The 18,905-nt window shown below is 36.8% G+C and overlaps 1 protein-coding gene across 2 annotated transcripts in view; it reads left to right on the plus strand.

Moving 5' to 3' along the window:
* The window catches only part of MAP2K4 (mitogen-activated protein kinase kinase 4), a 121,040-nt gene that overhangs the window by 15,900 nt on the left and 86,235 nt on the right, over positions 1 to 18,905 (plus strand). The window contains exon 2 of one of the 2 annotated variants that reach the window (XM_054456258.2): positions 18,163 to 18,265. The exons of the other annotated variant lie outside the window; for it this stretch is intronic. Within the exon in view, the coding sequence (XP_054312233.1) occupies positions 18,163 to 18,265 (103 nt within the window). The remainder of the gene's footprint in view (positions 1 to 18,162; positions 18,266 to 18,905) is intronic. 2 annotated transcript variants of the gene reach the window in all.

The following is an 18,905-nucleotide window of genomic DNA, read 5'->3' on the forward strand; positions in this document are numbered from 1 at the left end:
ATTCTAATTTTTTTTTTTTTTTCAGATGAGAATCGTGACTCATTTAAAGCTCCTTGGACATAGGGATTTTCCTCAGAAAATGCCTAACCGAATTGTGTGCTAATCAGAGTGATAGTAGCTAGGCGTTTAGCAAATACTCTTCTAATAATTTATTTTTCACACAAAGCTACTTTCAGCTCTTTATCACTATCCTCCTCACCCACCTTTTTTTTTTTTTTTTAACTGTAGTATATTATCAGTTCGTGGACGAAGAGTTCTGGAGCTCTAAATATTTTGGGTAGTGTTAAGTTTCTGTAGCTTTGTCTTTTATGTTTTTGGTGGCCTTAAAAACTGTGCTTTTAAAAAATTGTTTAACTTGGAAGTGTTTGCATAGCAACAGGATATTTACTTAGAAGATTAGATGCTCCAGAGCTATTCTGGATGCTACGAATTGAAATTAGAGTACAGGTGGTGGTGGTTTTTGGTGGCACTGCACATCAGTATATTTGGAGGAAAAAAAGGAGGCATCCTGGAGACTGATTTTATAAGTATCCCTAATTGTTTTTTAAATTGGTAATAATAAAAAGGAAACCATAAAGAGGAAGAAGGATGTTTTGTGAATCTTCCAAGAAATTTGGGAAAGATACTAAGTTTACTGACCTGCTAAGAAGTGTCTGTAGATGATGATGTTTTGACTTTATTGGAGTGGACTATAGGAAAACAGGAAAAGTAAGGAGCAGAGGGAAGGTTAAGTTGTTCTGCATTTAAAACTAAGAACTTAAGAAAATTCAGCTGGTTACATTTCTAATTCCTCATTTTATGTGGCAAAAGTCTGCAGCCAGTGACAAAAATTATATAATTTGGAAATTATTAAATTCAACTGAGTTTGTCAGCAGTCCTAAGAAACAAAATGTCATTTACTGCTCTTGGAGGTTTATACAGTTTATATAAGTTTATATGTATAGTTAATGAAGTTAGTTGAAAAATGAGACTTTCGTAGGATTAGCCATAAGCCAGACTAACATCTGATATTTACTACTATTTGTGGGGACCATGATAAATTGTCAATGGGAAGTCCATCTGCTTGGAAAAAGTTTTTATACTAGTTAAAGCCTAGGAATTGTAGAAGTAGAAGTGATATATTCCAGAGTCAGGATTCAGCTATTCTTCTCATACTTTATGCTTATACCTTATACCATTCCAAAGGGAATGTTGCTTAGTTGTCTTTGACCTTGGAAATGGTCGGAACATGAATTCGTCCTGAAAATGCTTTTTGTTGCTAGGAGAAGGAAGGTTTCTAAGAGCTATTGCACCTTAAAATAATTTGGGGATGCTTAATGTGTGACATTTTTGATAAGAAAATAATTAAATAGTGACTTTCCCACATTGCAGAAAGTTTTCATTTATATGCCACTTGAACTTTACTACTAGCAACAAAGGGATGTTGACAAAACTTTCAGAGATGAACAGATACAGAGTAGAAATGATATGGAAAGTTTCCAGAGAGTTTTCCCAACTGAATCCAGTTAAAGTGGTTTTCAATTTAGCTCATACATTTAGGGTGATGGTTTTCAGATAAGGTGTAGTAAATATTTGGATTGTCACTACATGGTTTTATGAGATCCGAATCTAGGCAAAAATGTCCAGTTAATAAGATGCACTAAGAAAAACTTGTGACTTCCATCTTGGTGTTCATTTTCTCTGGGTAGAAATGCCAAATGAACATTAATCAGAAAGGAAAATCAAGTGTATACGAACATATTCACTCCTCTTTAGAGAAGCTCTTATAAGGATAAGGAAAGAGAGGTACAAATGTAACAGTTAACAAATCTATATCTATATATACCTTCGATAGATAAAGATATTACCAATGATAAGAAGCACTGGGATCCTTAAAGATGAATTAAATCTACAGCCTACTCTGAAGAAGCGTATGTTCTTTGAGAGATTGAGCATGTATAGGAGCTATGTGGTAGAAATAATAACTCTTAATGTGTGTCAAACCCTGCTCTAAGCACTTTATATTAACTCCTTTAATTCTCACAACAACCTTATGAAGTAGGTATAATAGTATAGATGAGGAAACTGAAGCACAGAGAGGTTAAATAAAATTTCCAAAGTCATATAGCTAATAAGGGGCAGAACTGTGTGACCTTGGTCTGGTCACAGTTTACACGTGTAAACCTTAGTGTTTTACTAATTCTTGAAAGCAGTTGGCGCTTACAGGAATGATTTTCTAAATCAAATGGCTTTTGAGGAGTCCTCATTTGCACTAGCTTATGAGATCTGGACCTACCATTTATATCTTGGTAAGCCATTTGTAAGGCTTATCAAGGTTATCCAGTAAGCCTTACTGAACATTAAAGTAGAAAGATTCATGTTGTTATGAAGTTAGGAACACAGGGGATCTACCACTAGGGAAAACAATGTTTAGTGAAAACCTAAAACTCTACTGGCCTAGACAGATGCAAGGAATAAATTGCTCCAGGATTCTGAAATGACTTATGTGCCTGGGTACAGCTGGAGAAGATTAGTAGGTCAGGAGACCTGTGAAGTCAGTGGACAAGGTGGCACAGCCATGAACTCTGTGAGGACAGACTGTGTACAGACTGTCGTAAGAACAAACTGATGCTTTTAGCAAAATTTTTATGCATCTGCACCCCACTTTGTTTTTGGCAGGATTAGAAGAAAGAACATTTAATTTTTGAAAACTTTTAATAGTAGAAAATTTCAAACATACACAAAAATAGAGTAGTGAAATGAACCCCCATGTACCCATTATATAGCATCAGCAATTACCAACATATAGCCAATCTTATTCTTCCTTCCTCCAGCTGTCTCTGCTGAAATACTTTAAAGCAAATTCTGATTGTCATTATTTTATCTACATAAATGTGTTACATGTCTTCTAAGTGATAAGGACTCTTAAGTACATAACCTTGATACAATTATCTTACCATTAAATGAACAAAACAATATTACTAGATAGCTACTCAATGTTCACATTTCCCCAAAAGCCTTGTAAATGCTTTATTTACAGTTAATTTGTTCAAGTTGAGACCTCAGCAAGGTATGTGCACACATTGTGTTTGGTTGATATGTCTCTTAAGTTTCTTTAAGTCTGTGGTAGTTCCCTCTTCTCTCTTTTCCATACCGTTTATTTGTTTAAAAAATTGGTTAATTTATTTTGTAGAATTTTATACATTTTGAATTTGGCTGATTGCATCCTTTTAGTGTTTAACATGTTCCTTCATGCCCTGTTATTTACCTTTAACTGGTAGTTACAGAAACTTGATCAGATTTTTGGCAAGAACACTTACTTCATAGATGGTGTTGTGTGCTTCACATCACATCCAGGTGTGTTGTTGTATCACATCAGGAGGCATATGATTTCTTGTTGGAGCTCTTGTTAAGATAAACCAGTGGGCTTAGGTGCTGCCAATGTGACCCATATAGTGTAAAGTTCTCCGTCAGCCTTTCATCTGGTAGTTCTGGCCCATTAACTTTGCCTACATTAATCATTTTCTTAAGAATAGGTTGACTCTCATTTTCAGACATATGTGGGCTTTGCAGATAGTAGTTGTATCCAGCCAAAAAAAGACAAAATTTGTGTTTGGGGCATACGACTGAAAGCAAATTATAATTAAGCCTTGGTCATCTCTGACTTAACTATGCCAGTACTGAAGGATATGAAAGTGTATTTATATGCACATATATGATATACAAACATTTATTGGGATGCTCTGTATTTTGATAGAATAAAAACTGGATACTTGTCCTTTCTACCCTGGAACATGAGTTGACCCATTCATTAGGGCTCATTAATCTTTGCGGATAATCAAAAGCCACGTCAAGTAATAAGACGTTCTCTGGTGAAGTTGAGGAGCCAATGGTTAGACAAGACTAGTCCTGCCAAATTAAGATCAATCCCACATCAGAGTCCAGCTTTTAAAATTTGTGTTCAGTGCTTAGAATGCTCAGATCCTTCAGGGCATTGCCTTCCCAATACTTGGGAATCAGATTGAGTCATCAAAAGTGTCAGTTTGGTGAGGATTAGAAGTAAGAGTTCTCATCCAAGATTTAATAATAAAAATCTGATGACCTACTTGTGTTTTAATTAGTAATGACTTTTTAATGACCAGTATATTGTTGTCCAGTTGGTGTCATTTACCCTTTAGCAGTAATAATTTCTTAACCAGCTTTCCTTTTTTCCTATTCCTGTTCTGTCATCTAACTTTAACTAAATTATTAAAGTCTCTCTCTCATAATGTTCTACAACTAATTTGCTCTTTTGATTTTCTTTTTGGGTCTTTGTAAGTAACAAATGAGAAACATTTCAGTCGAGATTCTCTCATGTACTGTATACACATGAAGTAGATAGAATGCAACATATCTTCGAGTGCCATTCACACTCTTGATTATTCTTAATTTAGTCCAACCTTTTAAAACTTTCAATTTGTAGAATACATTTATGGGCAGCAAATAGTTTTTTATTGTGTCCACTAGGAAATAAAAGTGTCATTCACATGTTAATGTTTTTGAAATTGGGAGTTATTTAATGAGGGTCAAAAGAAGCCATTCGGATGGGAAGAGGAGTATAATATTGCTGATTATTACAGTATTACCTTTGTGTGGAAGATGCCTGCTCATTTTCTACCTCTGTTATTTGCTTTTGTAGTGACATAGTTGGATTTTAATTTAAACTTGACTGTGAATTGTTATCTAACATTTCTTAAAAATGATTATATAGTGTAATGCAGCGCTGAAATGGAAAGTTGGTGGAGTATACAAAAGATCGCCACATGTCTTATGACTCATGGCAGTTAAAAATGCCACATATCTTTTTCAAAGCCAGAAGATGTCTGACTAATTTTTGTGTCATGAAATTCTATTGTTAGCATTTTTCTACTAAAAGCTTCTGGTAACTTTTTCAGAGAACCTGCATAGCATCCAGTTATACATATTTTGATTAATGAGGAAAAAAAAGAAACAACAAATTGGACCCATCAGGAAATACAGATAAAACACCCTATTGTGTCTCTTAGTGAAACTGTTTGTCCTAAAGGTGTTAAATCAAACATTTGAGCTTCGATTCCTTATTTATTGAAGAAATATTTGAGTTCCTATTAAATGACAGGTGCTGTTACGAAAAGAACTGAGTTGTCGGACTCATTAGAATGTTCTGTCTGATTTCCAGTGGTCAGAAGTCATGCCAATGGAGGCTGGGCATGGTGGCTCACGCCTGTAATCTTAGCACTTTGGGAGGCTGAGGCGGATGGCTCACCTGAGGTCAGGAGTTTGAGACCAGCCTGACCAACATGGCGAAACCCCGTCTCTATTAAAAATACAAAAATTAGCCGGGTGTGGTGGCACGCATCTATAGTCCCAGCTACTTGGGAGGCTGAGGCAGGGGAATTGCTTGAACCCAGGAGGTGGAGGTTGCAGTGAACCGAGATCATGCCTGGGCAACAAAAACAAAACTTTGTCTCCAAAAAAAAAAAAAAAAAAAAAAATGTACCATGTAGTAGTAACAGGTTATTTGAAGGCTCTCTAAATGGTCTTAATTAAAATATAAACACAATTATGTATATGACTTAATTATTCTTTTGCCTTTCTGGATTCTTAAGGACAGATCATGGTGAAAAACAGTTATTACAGGTAAAGTGTTATATAGTGGTGTGAATTGTTTGCTTTGAGGGTAAAGTAATTGGTCAGTTGGACAAGGTAGTCAGGTGTGCCCTGGAGGGTGGAGAGAAGTCAGCTTGGAATAAAAAATTAACTGAACCTGGGCAACATGATGAAACCCCTTCTCTACAAAAAAATACAAAAATTAGCTAGGCACAGTGGCCTGTAATCCCAGCTACCCAGGAGGCTGAGGTGAGAGTATCGCTTAAGCTCGGGAGGTGAAAGCCGCAGTGAGATGTGATCATGCCACTGCACTCCAGCCTGGGCAACACAGTGAGACCTTCTGTCAGAAAACAAACAAACAAACAAAAAACGGTGATTCACTATGGAGCCGAAAAGAAGGAAGGTAGACTCTCTGACTTTCCTGAGCTAGGATGATGTGGACGTACATGCTCTTTCTTTGCTTTAAGAAGATGTTCTTGGCCGGTCGTGGTGGCTCACGCCTGTAATCCCAGCACTTTGGGAGGCAGAGGCGGGTGGATCATGAGGTCAGGAGATCAAGATCATCCTGGCTAACACAGTGAAACCCCGCCTCTACTAAAAATACAAAAAATTAGCTGGACGTGGTGGCGGGGGCCTGTAGTCCCAGCTACTCGGGAGGCTGAAGCAGGAGAATGGCGTGAACCCAGGAGGCGGAGCTTGCAGTGAGCCGAGATTGCGCCACTGCACTCCAGCCTGGGCGACAGAGTGAGACTCCATCTCAAAAAAAAAAAAAAGATGTTCTTGAAGTCAGGAGTTTGCTAGGTATTTGAAGGACATCTGGCTTGATAATCATTGATAATATTTTCATACCAGTTTGTAAATCAACTATTGATAATGATGGAGAAAAATATATTCATAAATCATATCTTCCTACTTTATCTCTAATTCACTTGGAATTTGTTTTGTTTTTAGGCTTGTTTATGTATTTGGATAGTTACAAAAACCAATTACAAATATTAATGGAAATAAGGAAATTTTTATTTCATATTTCCAATATTGACACCTTGAGGTGTTTTCTGACACCAAGCAATTCTCTGACAACAACCGTGTGTCCAACAATTGAATTCATTTCTGACACTATTTACCTGGAGTTAGCATCAGATCTTACAAGTTAAAGGGCTCAGTGCTTCAAGATTCTCCTCACTTAGGATGCTAGTCACAAATGGGGTGTTCAGGATACTCATACTCCTGCTTGGATGACTTCAAATTTGGGGGTTCCCATTATTAGACTTGACCACAACCCCCATCAAGTTTGATAATTTGCTAGAATGTCTTACGGAACTCAGGAAATAACTTTATTTACTGTTATTGGCTTATTATAAAGGTTACAGCTCATGAACAGCCAAATGGAAGAGACAGGACCCTGTATAGGGCAAGGTATTGGGAGTGAGGGGACAGGGAAATAGCACAGAGGTTCTGTGACCTTTCCGGGCACACTATCCTTGATTCACTTACCAATCTGGAAGCTCCCCGAACCCTATTGTTAGGGGTTTTTATGGAGGTTTTATTAGGTAGGCACGATTGATTGTATCATTGGCCATTGGTGACTGAACTCAGTCTCTAGTCCTTTTCCCCTTCCTGGAGGTGTGTGTATGGGGGCGTGGCAGCTGAAAGTTTTAACAGTCTACTCACTTGGTTGTTTTTTTCTGGTGACCAGCCCCTATCCTGAAGTTATATAGGGGCCCTCTGAGAGTTACCAGACTCTTGCACAAAGTCAGGTATGGTTGAAAGGGCCACATTATCGGTAACAAAAGACACTCCTGTCACTCAGGAGATTCTAAGGGTTTTAGGAGCTCTGTGCCCCAAACCTGGGACAAAGGCAAAATACAGTTGTATTTTTCATTGTACTACAGGTACTTCTGTAGCAAAATTACCTGGCACACAATTGGCCCACAGATTTGAATCTATCTGGGAAAAAGTGGTAACCCCATAATGGATTGTCTACTGGATGGCTGATTTTTCTGTCGTGAAAAGGATGAACATGGTTTGTTTCCTTGGAGCAAATGGGTACTTAACGCTAGGAAGTTGTCTGCATTTTACAGCTTTCTTTATTCTAATCTACTTGCTAATGAAGTTCATATAGAATTGAAGTGCAGAAGAGTTAATTACTACGACTTACGACCAGTCTGGCTTTCTTGTATAGTTAATAACATTATTACTTATAACATTATAAACTTGCCAAGAAGGAGAAGTCAGATCTGATTGTTTTGATGTAAGGAAAAACTCAAACTTTTTTCCTCTGCTTTCACACCATACAACAATCAACATAGAAGACTTTGTGACCAAATAGGGGGATTTCTCTCCACCAGCAAACAAATAATCACTTCTGCAACACATACCAGCTGGGTGTCCTCCAGTTCAATTATCACACAGCTTACCTGGAGATAGTGTCAGATCCCACAGGTTGAGGGCTCAGTCCCACAAGACTGCCCCTGCTTCAGACACCAGTTGTTAAGTCTGGGCCTTCAGAACTTCTGACCGTCTGGCTCCCAGTTGGGTTTCCCACAACCCTCCTTTGGGGTTAATTAATTTGCTGGTCTTTTTGGTCACCAGCCCTCATCCTGAAGCTAGGTGCTGCCAGTCATCAGTCAACTCCTTAGCATCCAAAAAATACATCACTTTGGAAATTCCAAGAATTTAAGGAGTTGTGTGCCAGGAAATGGGGACAAAACCAAAAATATATATTTCTCAGTACCATATTTGGTAGCTCCTCAATTTGTGTGCTGTTGTGAGTACTTACCTGTTAGCTGAAATATGGATCCTCTTAGCCCTGTGGCCTGGGGCCACTCACTCTGTGTCATTGTCCTTGAGTCAAGAACAGCCTTATATTTCTTTCATTGTGTTGTACACATTTTTTTTCATATGCACATATAAAAAAGGTTTGGAAGCACTGATTGAAAAAATATTGATGTTATAGTTATAAAATATGGTTAATGTTTTTATTTCACTTATAGGTGGTGAAAAGTTGTTAAAATAGGGTGGTGATAGGATGTCATGGCATTTACCAAGCAGGAAAAATAAATGTGATATAAGACGTGTGTGCACTTGGTTCCTTGCTAGGGTTCGAGCAAGCTGTTCTTCAGAGAGTATCTGATATGTGCTTCTGTTTGTACAGTGAGGTCAGACTAGAAGCCACTCTGTGGGCTCAGGATATAGATGGAAATCAGAACAAGCCTTATGGCTTTTCTTGACATAGCTTTCATAAGTTTGCATATTATATTCCTTGTTCCATTAGTAAGCTTGCTACTAAAAAAATAAGCATTAGTTATGTGGATGGTTTTCCAAAAATCTGAGTATCTTGTTCTTGGTACATTGTGAGACAGTAACCTAAAACTTTGGGGTGCTCATGAGGAGCTTAATTAGAATATTGAGTTGGATTAGGAGGCAGAGGTTATCAAAATGGCCTGTGTATTACGAAGTAAGAGACCACTGTTGACTGTTGTACACAGAAAATTTTGTTGGGGTTGATCAGTTTGGGTTTGTGTCTCACTTGTCTTCATGGGATTTCTGTTGATATATTCACAAGTTCGAGGCTTAAAAACACAAATGCCCTTTGGATTTGCCAGAGTTTTAGGCATCACATGGATTTAAAAATGGTCTGAGCACCTGGATAAAATGCTGAGTACTTTTACTGACTCTTGCTATGCTACAAATGTTTCCTCTTCCTGGCTAGAACTCTCAGCACATGTATAGCAATAGTGTTTCTATGTGAATGGAATCAGTGCAGGTATATAGCAGATTAGGCCGTTCTTATTAAGGACTGTGAAAGATGATGGTATAAGAGAACTCTTTAAATGAGCTAGGGACAAATTAAGGATTCAGAGAACTATTAACACATTCTCTTCTCCTCTGAACCAAAGGTGGAGATAACTGGCTGCCTCCTTTTGGGTATCCATTTGGAACCTTCTCAGAGTGGTTGTGTAATTGTGGAATTCCAACTCTTAGGTTCTCATGAAGTCTACTTGCAAAATCATTGGAACATGAAGTTGGGGTTTGGGGGGTTATTTTGGATAAGCTTTTTATATTTTGTTGGTGATTAAAATGTTGTTAAATTTAGCAACATTTTAAACTACAGTAGGGCCTTCTTTGATTAGCTGGCTCCCTGGGTAATTTTTATGGGGTTGGACTAATCATGACTTGGCCAGAGAGATTTTCAGTTTAGCCTGTGGAATTATATATTTGCTCGTTGGTAGTAGACATCTGGCTCAGAGTCTGATAGAAAGCGATGCTGTTATTGGCTTTAAGTGATAGCTCAAAGGTGTGGCTGGCTGTGGAATCCCATAATGATGGCACTGTGCTTAATTGATGTGAAATAACTGGAGATCAGAGAGGGGCAATTATAATCAATGGCATTGGTGGTTAGCTGAATCAGAGAATGGATGAATCAGTTATGAGTTTCTGTTAATAGGTTTAAAAGGAATTTAGGGTGTTTTGGGTGCTTCGTTCCATGAAGCTTCATAAACCCCTTATTTTATTATAACTGAAATGAGTTAAATTTTTTTTTCCTTGTTAGATGAGCAGCTTGGAAGCGAGTTTTGGGCTTTTAAGCTTTCCAACTCTCCCTGAAGACTTTTGTTAACCAAAGAAGGACCCCATAGTAAGAGGTAGTCTACAAGTAGAATGCTGCTTTTGCCTTTGTCTGGTGTTCTAAGAATCTGATAGGAGCTGTTAAGCCTTTTGTTGTCAAAGCAGTACCCTTTCAGGAGCTGATAGAGGAGTAACATAATCCTTGGTATTCTGGGTTAAATTTTTTTTTCCTACCCAAGAAAGGGACTGTGAATCTTTTGCCAGAGGTTGGAAATGCTGAGGGTGAATTATTTTGTTTTTTTTTCCCTTGGCAGCAGAGCCTCTGAGGCACAAGCCTCTCAGGTGAGGAAAATGTTTAATATTTAGGAATCATGGCTGTTAGTAATCTACTTTTACCCTAGTTTAGGACTTGGCCATCATAAACGTAGACAATTATCATAATTGATAATAAAGCTGGAATGAGTGAGACTATCTAGCTGACTCTGTTATGCATAGTAATGCCTTTACTCCTCACAGTGCCTCTACGGGGAAGGTAATATTAATCCCATTTGGCAGGTATGGCGCTGAGGCAGAGAGGTGAAGTCATTTACCCAAGAGATATTATATAGCTAGTAAGTAGCAGAGTTGAGCTTCAAAACTAAGCTGATTGGCACTGCTAGTCTATATTGATTTTTCTGGTTTCTAATTTAATAGAATTGGGGAGGATCCTGGATTAGGATGGGAATAGGATTTTTATGGGAAAGTGGTTTTAAACAAATTTACAAAGCAAGCTGAATTCTTTGTTGCTAATATATTTTGCTGGTTTAAATGCTATCAAACAAACATTTTCCAGTTTTCTTCTCTAGAGAATTCAATAATTTCTCAATTAGGTTTTAATATGTACTTATAACTAATATCATAGTAGTTACCACTTTTCATGTCTACTGTTTGCCAACTATTATAGCATATTTAAGGTATGTTAATCCTTATCACAACAGTACTGCCAAGTAGCAGACTGTTTTTATCCTGGTTTCACAGATGTGTAGTGTGCTAGACCACAGAAATATTCTTGTTTTTGTCTTGATTAGTGTTCCAGTGGTATTAGTATTTTCAGTGGTGATCATTTGACATCTAGGAAAAGAATTTTCTTCCCTATTCCTACACTTTAACCTCCTTGTACTACATGTCTTTTTCTTTTTTTTTGAGACAGGATCTCACTATGTTTCCCAGGCTGCTTTTGAACTCATGGGCGCAAACGATCCTTTTGCTTTGGCCTCCCAAAGTGCTGGGATTACAGGCGTGAGTCACCATGTCTGGCCTCACATTTCTTTTTAATTTTTTGGCAGAATGCACAACGAAACAGTCTTTGTGGAGGGGTCAGCTACCTTATCTATTGTTCATCTCCACTGCCTGGCATATAACTTGTTTGTAATTGTGGTATTTCTGCACTTGTTGTTGTGTAAAGTATTATATTGGGCTTTTCTAAAAATCCACTTTACACACAAAAGTGTAAAATGTGCTAAAAGTTGCTGTTGGGATATTTACTTGATTTCTTAAATAAACTCAGAACCATCTGGTTTCCAAAATGCTTAGCTGTGTGGATGAACAACAGTGTTTTATTGATGAGAGTTCAAAGTTCTGAGTGAGATTTTATGAATTTTTTGGTAATTGCTCACTCTTATGTATCAAAGATTGCCAGTGAGGGGAGATAGGGACAATATAATATTAGCTGATAGCAGCTCACTTAATACATGGATATATGGAATACCTGATATTGCGAGTCTAACATCTCTTTTTCTTTCTTTATTTTTATTTATTTATTCACTTTTTGAGATGCAGTTTCACTCTTGTCGCCCAGGCTGGAGTGCAATGGCGTGATCTCGGCTCACTGCAACCTCCATCTCCTGGGTTCAAGCGATTCTATTGCCTCAGCCTCCTGAGTCAGCCTCCTGAGTCAGCCTCCTGAGTCCTGATTATAGGCGTCTGCCACCACGCCTGGCTAATTTTTGTATTTTTAGTAGAGACAGGGTTTTACCATGTTGACCTGCCTGGTCTCGAACTCCTGACCTCAGGTGATCCGTCCGCCTCAGCCTCCCAAAGTGCTAGGATTACAGGCATGAGCCACCATGCCTGACCTAACATCTCTTTTTCTTTTGAGCTTATGAAATATTAGGTCTCTCATTACCGTAGTAATTTAGGGAGAAAAGAGAATGAAAGTAAGTTCTTTTCTACCACTTTATTTCCTCATTTCTGAAATTGTTTGACTGTAAAGTTGCATAGTTGGAATTGTGGGTTACTCATTTCATAACCAGTGATTACAGATAATTACAAAATTATTCCAGGTAATCTTTCTGTTTTGAAAATGAGGTAGTAACAATGAGAGCCAAGGAAGAAATGAGAATTTAAATGACAGCTCCCCTATCTGCGATGTGATGTTCTGAATACTTCTAAGTCAAATACCAATATTCTTAAAGGTATTCTATGAATGACTTGTGCACTGCAGTTCCAGTTTTCTCTTTTTTGTGTGGTTGGTTCTAGGGAATACCCTGTGGTGTCAATGGGTGATCCCTAAAAGGGATTGATTCCGATTGCTTTTTGATTATTCCTTCCTGGCTCCTTTCGCATGTGAGTAGTTGACTTAAAAGAGCAACTATTTAATTTTGATGATTCTTTTCATTAGTTAGGTGGTAGTTCTGTCTCACCTGAGCTTGCTTATATGTATTTAGTAGGTCTATTAGGAAGACTGGGACTGCTGGGCCTTTTGTTCCATGTGGTCTTTCGTCAAGGAGAATAGACTGAGCTGCTTCACATTCAGACTCAGGGTAGCTTTCCAGGAGGGCGAAAGTGGAAGCTGCAAGGCCTCATAAAGGGCTTAGATTTGGAAGTCATACAGTATTCCTTCTGCTATAATATTGTGGTTAAATCAAGCCCCAAGGCCAGCCCAGATTCAAAAGTTAGGGAAATAGATCTCACCTATTTATGGAAGGAGCAGCAAGGTCCCTTTGCAGATGGGTATGGACTCAGGGAGCTGTGGTTCCTTGGTAGTTATTTTTGTGACAATCTACCAAATACCCTACAGTGAACTCAGCATTATATCAAAAAAGCTATACTCTAGAGGCAGCTATTGTAGATCCTTCAGTGATCTTCATTACCATGAACAATAAAGTACTTTGCTATTACTACAACAGATGTTAAACAGGGCTATAGAATATGGTGATATCAGTGGTGTTGAAGATACGCAGATTGGCTAAAAATGTTGTAGAGATGGTTTCCATTCTTACAGGCTGGGCGGGAGGATTCTAGTGATTGTAGTTCTCTGATTCTGACCATACAGGTAACAGAATCTTGCTTTCCTGTGATATAATGAAACACAACAAGCTCATTAGATGGCGGCGGGGGGGAGGGCAGTGAAATGTTGATAAGAAAAACAAACTACTAATAATTCTAATTTAATAAATATTTGTTGAACCGCTGTTTTGTCTAAGGTACTGTTGTAGGTGATTTGCAAAGTTCAAAGATAAATCAAGATAGTTAAAAATTTAAAGCAGAACATTGTTCACAATTTTTTGATGGAAACAGACTTGAGGATGAGAGAGGATGGTAAGGTGAGCCCAGTGTAAACAGTGTTTCTCCCTGAGGGACATACTGATGTTTTGGGAAACTAAATAATGCTGGCTCTTAGTAGAGGAACTGACACCTTTTGCTGTTCTTTAAAATGTGAAGGAGAGATGCTTTTGGTAACCTAGATTGCAGAGATTCCATAGATTTTGTATTGAGTAGTAGACTCTCAACTGCCCCTGTTGAGGTTTTTGGCCAAGATTGAAGCAAACTATATGCCCAGCTTAGCTGGTTGTGGAGAGCAATGTTAAAAAGGTTTGTATTGCTTGAGAAGTTAGTGGAGGGAGAATATTCAGGGCTCTTTATCATCTTGTTTTTAAAGCTAAATAAACCTGGAAGGTGTCTTCCCTCCAACTTCAATATTCTGTGAGTCAGTGAGTTGCTCACAACTAGACAAAGGATATTCCTAGGCCTCAATGAATGTGGATACACTTGACCAAATCCCTTTCTTCAGGATTACAGTTCTTAATGTTCTTGATGATTCCATGTTTGGGAGTGCTTTTCTCATGAGAAATTTGAGGAAGACACTGTGTGCCGATGATGTGAAAAGCTTGTTTGAAAGGTGCTGGCTGTACTCTTAAGGCAGAGTTTTGAAACCAGAATTTCAAGGATGATTCTGACAGATTGTTGCCCTCAGCCTTGGAGTGGCTGAGTGGGGACAGGACTGCTCAATGCCTAGGCCAGCCTCTGGGCCAGCTGCAATTCTAATTTTCCCAGGATGTTGAACAAATGTTCTCATTTTTTAAACAAGCCATTGCATGAAAAAAGGTAGGCAGTATTGCTTTGAGGGGTAGAACAGTGCTTTGGAAGTGTGATGAGGACAGGTACTGTTCCTAAGTCAGAGTTCTTGGTTGCAAACAACAAAGATTTACTCCAGCCAATAACCATATAGGCTTAAGTTGTCTGAGGCTGTCCATGTCAACTTTATTCAGCTTTATTCCCAAATCAATAAACATTTGAAAGTGTTTTCTGTATCAGGCACAGATCTAAGGTTTTAGGTATACAGAGAATCTCTCGCAGGAAACCGCTTCTGTATAAATATTTTAGGATGTTTGATGCCTCGTTTCTCTCCTGCTATAGTTAAAGGGACAATGTTTATCTGTGTTGACTGGTTAGAAATTGATTATATGACAGTCCCACCAAAGGGGTGATTATAATCACAAATTTATAATGTTTTTGATCAGTTATTTTAAACCCTGTTGTACAAATATTTCAATCTTTGTTAGCATCTAAAAATCTTCACAGGTCATTTATAGTATCACTTCCCTCCTTTCTCCCTGTGAAAGTTGTTTCAAGTTTTTGAAACAAATTCATATTAATGTCCTATTTGCTTGTAATTTTTTGTCATTAAAAATATCTGAATACATGGTGACAGATTGCCTTTCAGTTTAGATTTTTTTGAGGGACCCTTGAAAAAGAAGTAAAGGAGAGAAGGACCCAGCCCCAGTAGAGGCTCTAGTACTTAGAGAAAGTGAATGGGAGAGGAGAAGATGCCTTTTTTTTTTTTTAAAAAAAAAAAGCTCATGCCTCCAGATAGCCAGAAACAGCTTCTCCTGAGTATTGTAAAAGCTATTTTTCTACTTTTCTTGAATCTCACCTTCGGTTGACATTTTGGGGCTTTCCTTTTCCTCCTCAAAACTGCGTTACAAGTTCGTCTTAAACTGATTAGCATTTGAAGAGTTGGGGTACACAGATGAGACCCGGCAATGTAACTTGATCATATGCTAAGCTCCTTGGCACTTGTTTTAGGCTCTGAGTGATCTTTGCTTGGAAAGCCTTCGAAACTTACAGAATTACTTAGTGTATTTTGTTAGTAAATGATCAGAATATAAATTTGGACTTTTTGAAGATAATTGCAGATGTCTCTGAAGTGTAGAGTGTGTTTAAATCTAATTTATGTAACCTAAATCACATTCTGTTAATCATGGTGTACGTTTATGAAGTTAATGGCCTTTAAAGCTTTCAATTTAGTTTTTATTTAAATGTGAATGCAATGCTGAAAAACTCTCTCTGTGTATTCAGTATAAATATTTATGTTCAAGATAACAGTTTAAGTTTTAACTGTTGTAATATATTTTATTGTTTATCTGGTAAGGTTAGCTACTATTCTGTCAAATTGGGCTTTTGAAGAAAGGACCAATTTTTGTTTTTCTTTGGATAGTTTTCACAATAGTTCTTTGTTCTGTCCTTGTCTTGCATTTTATCTTAGTCTTATATTCATTTTTCTTCACATGGAGATAATGGATGACGTGCCAGATGGTTTCAAACACAAACTGCATGACATATGCTCAGTTTTTGATTTGAGGAGTTTGTAAAGATTGAGTTTCTTCAAATTGTGATAGCAAAGTTCCTTAACTTAATTTTTTCTGTAAACGATTTGCCATATTAAGGTAATTCATAGGTTCAAGTTCCAGAGATTTGGAGCTTAGTATCTTTGGGGACCACCATTCAGCCCATTACAGTCTGTTTTCTGGGCCCCAAATATTCATATCCTTCCCATGTGCAGAATACATTTACCCTACCCCAGCGTCTCCAAAATTTTGACTCATTACCGTATTAACTCAAATGTAAATCTCACCTAAATATTATCAGCTCAAAAATCCCAAATCCCATTATGAAAATCATTTAAATCAGGCATGGGTAAAACTGTGAGTATTATCCAGGGCAAATTCCATTTGGTTTCAAGACCTGGGAGTAATCCTCTATCTTTAAATATTTTCTAAAGAAAAATTTTCAAGAAGTAAAAGAGCATGTTTACTAAAAAACCCTTTTTTTTGGTATATTGCTGAACCTCTCACAGAAAGTTTTTCTACCAGCAATATATCTTATTAGTGATTCTTTTACCCAGCCATTCTGATCATCATGTTATCATTATGTATATATAATATAAAACCTTCAAACTTTGCCATTTTCACATGAACAGAAGCTTAAAATGTTTTTGGTGTTAGTGTCTTTTCATATTTTCCCTTAATTTGTCTTTACTGTTCATATTCTTATCACTTTTTTTCTATTTTTCTTGATTTGTATGATGTCTTTATATATTTAGAGCTACTGATTTTTGTATTGCAAGAGTTTTCCCAAGGTTCAATTTTTTTTTAGTTTTGTTTTTTGGTAATATACTGAGGGTTTTTTTTTTTAATACAGTCATATCTGCTATTTTTCCTAGTGTACCCTTTGCACATGTTGTTTGAATGTCCTTCCTCTACATTATGTGGAAAAGTAGCTCATCTTTGAAAGCTGATCTAGGGGCCATGGCAAGAAGCTCTGTGCTCTTGTCTCTTTGCCATCTTCTCCATCCAGTGTGGCTCTGTCAGATTTTCAGATCTCACATTTACAGTTTGAACCCTCTATTAAATCCTCATCCACTGAGGTCAGGAAGTGTTTGGATTGCAGAGATATTTTTTGAGTAGTTAATTGTATAATAAACTCTAGAGAGTGAGTGCAAGAAAAAGTGTCCCTAAGGTGAATGTGAAACCAAGATATGCTGCAAATGCTTAAAAAATTCAGTTCTGTTACAAGGTATCCTTATAAGTCCTAAAGAAATGATTCTGTAAGACTTATTGATATAGAAAGAAATGTCAGTGAATAAAGCATTTTACAAAGCAGTTTCATGGTCTGATTTCAATTGTAGTGAAAAAATACATGTCCCTATCTATGTATAGAAAAAAGTCTGCAGTAGATAGTAAACTGATTGTTTTGAGGTACTTGGATTGATAAGTTTATGTAAAATTTTAACCCTATGTATTGTATAGATGTATATGTAACATTTTTAATATATTTGATCTTTTTTTGCGTTTTCTGCCCTTCTGCAATGGTTGTTTTACTTAGGTAATAAAAAACATTGGTATCTCTTCCCTTCCTACCCTAAAGAAACAGCTTCACGGAAATAATTATTTAGAATACTTGTATTACTAACTTGACGTTTACTCTACCGTAATGTTTTTAGCAATTTTTCAGATTCTTCACTCTGTTGTTTATATTCATTAAAATGAGGGAAAACGATATTTATTAAACTGAGGGCATTAAGTATAACACTGGATAGATGGTAATATTTTTAGAATTTTTCAGTATATCTGCTGAGATAATTGATTTTTATAATAGTATTTTCATTTGCAAAAGTGTTAACTTCCCTGAATAATGAAAACTTGAAGTGATAAGCATTCTATCTATTGTATCATAGCCTAGTGAATGATTTGTAGTTAGTAACAACTTTAGATTATTTTATTTTTTCTTAGTTCTGAGAAATTCCTCATTGCCTTTCAAAATATTGTCCTATATTAACTGTTTGTTAAAGCAAGTTCTCTTGCCTTTTGATGTGACTTTCTTATGCCCTCAGAATACTACCTGTTTTGTAGTACTTGGAACTTTTACTTTTTATTTGTTATTTCTCAGGTAAACGCAAAGCACTGAAGTTGAATTTTGCAAATCCACCTTTCAAATCTACAGCAAGGTTTACTCTGAATCCCAATCCTACAGGAGTTCAAAACCCACACATGTGAGTATTCTTGGTAATCAAATAAAAGACTCAACTCAAGCAAAGATTTTAAAGTTACTGTATTTTATGAATTTTTCCAATTATGAGATGTCAGTATAATTTCTCTGACTAAACTCTCTGGGAATATTGTTTATTCTTTTCCTTCTGGAGTTCCAGTTAAATTGCAAGTTGCATTTAGGAAATTTAACTGTGTTCTGTCCAACTGTACAAATTTTCACCACTCAGTGACAAAATAGAGTCCCATCTTAATAAGCTAGATTCCTGCAAGATTTCTATGTCATAGTAAATTGAAAGAATTGTGTACATGTGAGTGTACAGATATCAGTGGTTATTTCATTTACTGAATTTTTAAATTAAACAATGGAAATGATATTGTAGCATCTTAGTGAAAATATTATTAGAGCATCTTAGTTAACATAAAGCAATGCCTTCAGAACAATATTTTACATTAACCTTCAATTGAATCTAAGTGATGTGAAATATTAAAAAATCTCTTCTTATTTCCCATCCTAACCTATCATGAAAATGAAGGCCAGTGGCTGTACTTTTGTAACCATGTCCATAAAAATAATTTTGAGCTAGTTTCGATATTGAGAACTATAAAGCAAGTGGTGTAATGTATGATTAAAAAGCTGGCAGA

Source organism: Pongo pygmaeus, chromosome 19 (assembly GCF_028885625.2).
Source record: "Pongo pygmaeus isolate AG05252 chromosome 19, NHGRI_mPonPyg2-v2.0_pri, whole genome shotgun sequence".
Classification (NCBI taxonomy): Eukaryota; Metazoa; Chordata; class Mammalia; order Primates; family Hominidae; genus Pongo; species Pongo pygmaeus.